General features: G+C 44.6%; 1 protein-coding gene across 1 annotated transcript in view; it reads left to right on the top strand.

The window, feature by feature from the left end:
• pth3r (parathyroid hormone 3 receptor) overlaps positions 1 to 6,165 on the top strand; it is a 14,874-nt gene extending 8,709 nt beyond the window's left edge. Inside the window, exons 3-13 of the mRNA XM_008283591.1 lie at positions 1,076 to 1,186; positions 1,424 to 1,548; positions 1,884 to 1,978; positions 2,104 to 2,257; positions 2,908 to 3,061; positions 3,149 to 3,209; positions 3,296 to 3,362; positions 3,660 to 3,754; positions 3,844 to 3,985; positions 4,120 to 4,161; positions 4,256 to 6,165. Of these exons, the coding sequence (XP_008281813.1) occupies positions 1,076 to 1,186; positions 1,424 to 1,548; positions 1,884 to 1,978; positions 2,104 to 2,257; positions 2,908 to 3,061; positions 3,149 to 3,209; positions 3,296 to 3,362; positions 3,660 to 3,754; positions 3,844 to 3,985; positions 4,120 to 4,161; positions 4,256 to 4,732 (1,523 nt within the window). The 3' untranslated portion in view covers positions 4,733 to 6,165. The remainder of the gene's footprint in view (positions 1 to 1,075; positions 1,187 to 1,423; positions 1,549 to 1,883; positions 1,979 to 2,103; positions 2,258 to 2,907; positions 3,062 to 3,148; positions 3,210 to 3,295; positions 3,363 to 3,659; positions 3,755 to 3,843; positions 3,986 to 4,119; positions 4,162 to 4,255) is intronic.
• Positions 6,166 to 6,340: the final 175 nt, after the last annotated feature.

Below are 6,340 nucleotides of genomic sequence, written 5' to 3'. Positions count from 1 at the left end.
CCTTCCTCCTGGGCAGTCCCGCTTGCCCGACCGGCCTCTGGGCCCGAGTCCGGCCTCCAGAGGGGCTCCCGCCTCCGCCGTCGCCGGGCCCCAGTCCGGCCCCCAGAGGGATCCCGCCTCCGCCGGCCACCGGCTTCCAACTCGACCACCCGAGGGTCTCAGTGTCGTCCGTCACCGGCCTCCCGATGGGTTTCGCCTCCGGGCCGTCCTCCTGAGCGGCCCCGCCTGCCCGACCGGCCTCCGGGCCGTCCTCCGATCTCTCTCTGTCCGGCTCGCTCTCTCTCCGGGCCGTCCTCCGATCTCTCTCTCCGACGCCGCTCCACCACTGCGGCTCCGTCAGCTCACCAGCACCAGCTCCGCTCACCTTTCCCTCCCTGGATTCCTTGGCGTCCGCCCCCGGTCTCCGCCTTTTGGTGTCGTCTTTTAATTGCTCTGCTGTTTAGGTTTCCCGGTTCCCGACTCGGTGGTGCCGAACTTGGGTCCGTGTCTTAGTTCTTTTGTTCAACCAACCACTAATAGGTGTAGTTTGCCCTGCCTGCAAACCTCCTTGAGTTTTGTATTTTTCCTGTCATGTTGCCTCGCGCATGAGTCTTCGAACCGTCCCATAACAAATAAGTGTTAAAGAAGTATATATTATGTATATATACACGAATACATACACATAAATATTCAAATAAATAAAGCAAGTGGATTAAAAGATGAAACAGTTTAATATTGTAAACAGATCTCCAACATTAGACTCTGTTAGTGGGGAAAAAAAGAGGTGTTGGTTCTATAATTTTACAGATGTTTTTGTTAAATTACAGCTCTCTTTTATAACTATTGTTATGTTACAGGTAATGTCATTGTTTTTACACATGTAAATATCCTTCCTTCAATATTAAAAAGCAAAAAAATACACATGATCACTTGTAAAGACAAGGCAAGAAAATGTATTCATGGAATATTACTATTTTTGATGAGATGGTCAGCTTTGGTGATGTGACAGCATTTTTTGGACGTCAAGCTGCTAAAAACTAACTTTACAAACTGTATACCAACGTATTTCTTTTGCTGTTTTCCTGTTTGTTTGAAGAAGGTGACTGCGTCCCAGAGTGGGATGGGATCATCTGCTGGCCGCGGAGCCGAGCAGGTCAGCTGGTGTCAGTGTCGTGTCCAGAGTACATCTACGACTTCAACCACAGAGGTAGGAGACGCTGAGAGACAACAACACAAAGAAATCATCCTGATGTGTGACTGATTTGTAGTTTCTGCAATAGATGACTTAAGGAAACATACATGGGTAACAACCATGTATGTGAGCACCTTGTCAAATGTAAAAAATTTGCTCTTCTACACACAACAAACAGCTGAGCTCAGAGTTCGAGGCTTTTCTGTCTTAAATAAACGTATGTGGTATCACAGACTGTTGTCTTTGGGACAGGACGAGCCTATCGCCAGTGTGATGCATCGGGGAGCTGGGAGCTGGTGCCCAGCATCAACCGCACTTGGGCAAACTACACCGAGTGCACCAGATATCTGACCTCCAACCACAGAAGCCACGAGGAGGTGCGTTTGTCTGGATGTGTGTTCAGTCAGAGAGCGACTGCTGGATGGTTCAACGTGTGCGTTTGTGGTTTACGTTTTCTCAGAAGCTGGTTGAAATGGAAGTGCTAGAACTTTCAAAAATATTTTGCTGCTGAGAAAAAATGTTCCAGATCTGTGACAAGAGTTTCACATCCAGGGCTGCTGATGGCTTCACTGAAGACGTGTTTCAGAATCCTCCAGGCCTGTTTTGTTTGATCAGAAACATTGATTTTAATGCACTTGTGTTTAGCTCTTGCATTCAGTTCCACCTAATCTATGAATCTGCAAACTACATGAGTGGCTCTGCTTTGTTTCAGAAGGTGTTTGAGCGACTCCATCTCATGTACACCGTTGGCTACTCCATCTCTCTCGCGTCACTGCTGGTGGCAGTCTCCATCCTCTGCTATTTCAAGTAAGAAAACTTTAAACCTTCATCCATAACTCAAAACAGTCCACTGAAGTTATTTGTGCCTAAAACTGAGAAGAGATGATTAGTAAAACATTCATAGCTCTCTTGTCTTTCTGCTTCACAATCAGGCGTCTCCACTGCACTCGCAACTACATCCACATTCACCTCTTCACCTCCTTCATATGTCGAGCGGTCAGCATCTTTGTGAAGGACGCTGTGCTCTACTCCATATCTGATGACAGCAGAACTGAGTCTGAGCTCACAGCAGAGAAGCCCCATATGGTGAATAATAAAATATACGTCTTTTCCATATTCATTACCATTTGTCAAAAGTTCCATTCACTTTTTTGTAGTGTTTCATAGCAACAGTATCTGATGTATGACAGTCATAAAATAAGATGTAAAATACGTCTTGTGCAGATGATACATATGTGTAGTATGATGTGGTTTAAAGGAATAGTTCAACACTTTGGGAAATACTGTTCACATTTTTGTTGGGAGTTCAGCATGAAGCTACAGCTAGCAGCACATTAGCTTAGCATAAAAGCTAAACAGGGAAGGATGAAGGCCACAGCACCCACCTAGCACCCACAAATGAACAAGTTCTATCTCATTTCTTTATCCCAGATTGCACCTAACGTGATTACTGTTAAACTTTAGTGACTCTGTAGTAGTATGATTTCTTCTCCCATTTACTGTAGGACCAAGTCAGGCTAGCAGTTTCCAGCCTTTATGCTAAGCTAAGCTAACCATATTTACTGAACAGGCGAGAGATTAGTTTCAATCTTCTCGTCTAAATCTCTGCAAGAACAAGTGAGTGTGTCCCAAAGTGACAAATTACTTCTTCAAGAGTTAGTTGTCATTTTTACACAGAGCCCGCCAGCTCTTCAGTTTTTATTTACTGTCCTCTATCTGCTGTTTTGTGTCGCCAGGCTGGTTGTAAAGTCGCTGTTACTCTCTTCCTCTACTTCCTGGCAACCAATCACTACTGGATCCTGGTGGAGGGTTTGTACCTCCACAGCCTCATCTTCATGGCCTTCCTGTCCGACAAGAACTACCTGTGGGCCCTGACCATCATCGGCTGGGGTAAGCTGCACCGGAGCACACTCTGCTGTGGTCCACTTGGACTTACAGACGACCAGTATCTCCATTTGTCTCTCTGTTCATTCTCAGGAGTTCCAGCTGTGTTTGTGTCCATTTGGGTCAGTGCACGAGCTTCCCTAGCAGACACTCAGTGAGTCCTGCGATCCCTTCATGTTCATATTTACATGACGCTTGTTTACCAGATGCTCACTTGAGCTGTTTCATTCCTGTTTTCAGATGTTGGGACATCAGCGCTGGAAACCTGAAGTGGATCTATCAAGTTCCCATTCTGGCAGCCATTGTTGTAAGAGAAATCAATCAAATTTTAAATGTAATTGAAGTCCAAGCAGTTTCTGGAAATTTGTTTGCTCCTCTAACGCTTTTACTGACTGTCTTTCACTGCAGTCTAAAGTCGTGCACTTCTATTGAAACAGCACAATCATGGCTACAAGTAGAGAGAACTCTGAATATCTTTTGTGCAGTACAACAAAGTTCTAAAGATAACAAGCCTTTCAAAACCCACCAGCAGGTTCTGAGATTTAAAGGACATTTGGTTCTTAGATTTAATGGAAATATTAACTTTATGTTTCTGCCCCTGCAGGTAAATTTCCTCCTTTTTATTAACATAATTCGTGTCTTGGCCTCTAAACTGTGGGAAACCAACACTGGGAAACTGGACCCCCGACAGCAGTACAGGTAGCTGCTCATTTAACCCTCCATCATCGATAAACCACAGAGACTGACTCGCTGTAATTCTACGTAAATGTTAACTGTTTGCTCTGCAGGAAGCTGCTCAAGTCCACATTAGTCCTCATGCCCCTGTTTGGAGTTCACTACATGGTGTTCATGGCTCTTCCCTACACTGAGGTGTCTGGGCTGCTGTGGCAGGTGCAGATGCATTATGAGATGTTCTTCAATTCTTCACAGGTCAGAAATCATTCATGAACACATCATATGACCTGGTATAATTCCTGCAACACATTAAAAAACTCTCATTCCTATCTTCTCCTGCACTGACGTACCCTGATTGTTTAAACAAGATCTCAATTTCATCTTTGCAGGGTTTTTTTGTGGCTTTTATCTACTGCTTCTGCAACGGAGAGGTAACAAAACTCAAATACATTTCTGAAGGATGAACACGTGTTTATGTTAAAGACTAACAAAACTTTCTGTTTTTCCACCTCTTCTTGATCTCAGGTGCAGGCCGAGGTGAAGAAGGCGTGGTTGAGACGCAACCTGGTGCAGGACCTCAAACAGAAAGCCAGGATGACGAGCAGCGGCGGTGGAGGCAGCTGCTACTACGGCGGCATGATGTCCCACACCACCACCCACAGCGTCAGTTTATCTGCTGCCCATCCCAGAGCTCTGTCCTTCACCGGAGCAGTGGTGGGCTCAGGTGGGGCTGCTGCCGGTGGGTCAGGGGTCAGAGCACCGCGCCACGCTTTCCCAACGTCCTCCCCCCACCCTCACAGCAGCCTCCGCGGACTCGCTGCCGGCGATGTCGAGACCTCGGGACCCCAACAGGAACTGGCCCTGTGGAAACCAGGGGGGGCTGAGTCAGGGGTTTTTGCCAGACATGCCAGAGCCAGTAAAGGAAATGATGTCTACAAAAGTCATGGAGCAGAAGATCCAGACAACAGCTTATCTGTGAAAGAGCTGGAGACCATCTTGTGATTGTTGCTGCTGAGGAAGATCTCGTTACACGATCAAAGGCTGCTGGAGAGAGCTTGTGGTGAGACTGTTTTGTTAACATCACTGAAGGTTTATGGGTTTTTCTGTTGATGGGGTCACATTGGAGCCACACAAACAAGCATGATGACACCGAACACCTTTACTTATTATGTTGCACCAAATCAAACTGCATGAGTGTTTGTAGAGCTGTGACGACTAGTTGTCAACTATTAATCTTCAACTGTTTTGTTAATGAACAGGTGGTTTTAGTAAGTAAAGATTCTCTGATTGCAGATTCTTAAATGTGAATATTTTCTAGTTTCTTTCCTCGTCTTTGGCAGTAAACTTAATGTACTTGAGTTGTGGACAAAGAAAGACACTTGAGGACGTCATCTTGTTCTTTAGTAACATTAGTTGACTTTTTTCACCATTTTCTTATGTTTTATAGACCAGAAAACTAATTGATTAATCGAGAAAATAATCAGCAGTTATTAGCAGCAGCCGTGATGCTTTGTCAAACAGAACTTATGGACTTTTATGGTCTCTGCTGTCTTATAATCCCAACTCTCAAGTTATGGAAACAATGTTCATATGAGTTTCTTGTGGATCTAGTTCTAATGAACTTCTGGATTTCATTTTTATGTGCTTTTAACTGATATGAAAAGATGTAAAAGAAATGTAAATAGATAAATGTTAAATATTCTGTAAAGATGTGACGCTGCAGAGAATTTACTGAAGTCAAAGGACAGACCTGGATGTGTAAATAGTGAGAAGTTTTCCTCGTCTTTCCTGTGTTGGATTTTCCAGGCCACACCGGCTGACCTCTCTACTTCAAACAGCACTTCCTACAACGCCCCTTTTTCCAGAGGTCGACCTCCGCATATTAGTTATACATTTACAATGAAGAAAACATAACTTCAGTAGTTACTTTCTCAAACCACCCATCATAATTTGATAACCTTTAGGAGTCAGTAGCGTCTAGACATCGTGTCTAGACAAATCTGTGCGTTAGTTGTTGCCCGTGTCGTCTACACGTTCCTATTTATCACTCTGACAGGACCCTGAGGGCTGATGCACAAACCCTTTGCCCTTTGTAGGCCCAAACCCAGCTCCTTCCTCCGTGTAACCTCTGCCCCCAACGCCTTCACAACACCGTCCAGAATTTCGCACACTCCCCTCAGGCCTCGGCTCGGAGCTGGAGGCACCTGAGCTGTTTGTAGACCTCGAGCGATAGTGACAAACCTGCAGCACAAGCCGCCAGCATTCACAAGATAAACACACAGGAAACTGTACCTGTAGATATTTTTAGGACTGTTTAGGCGTCCAGAACAGAGGACGCCTGGTCTGTGTTTATATTTGTACAGTGTAAAAATTATTGTGATAATTTAATGAATGTTTTGTCCTGAGAATTCAAATAAACTGAACTCTGAACTAAATGGAATTGATTTAGTTATTTTAATATTCAGTGTACTGACAGGAGAATAAATGGATCATTAATGCTGCTGGAAGAACAGGACTGAGTTGCATTATAGAAAAAGCGATTATGGAAGATGTTGCCCTCTATTGAAAAAATCAAAGCACTGCAAGTTTAAATGTTCTCAGCTTGAGAAG

This window comes from Stegastes partitus, unplaced genomic scaffold (assembly GCF_000690725.1).
Source record: "Stegastes partitus isolate 25-593 unplaced genomic scaffold, Stegastes_partitus-1.0.2 Scaffold320, whole genome shotgun sequence".
Lineage (NCBI taxonomy): Eukaryota > Metazoa > Chordata > Actinopteri > Pomacentridae > Stegastes > Stegastes partitus.
The sequence above is the reverse complement of the archived record's forward strand: the minus strand, read 5'-3'. Positions and strand labels throughout refer to the sequence as shown.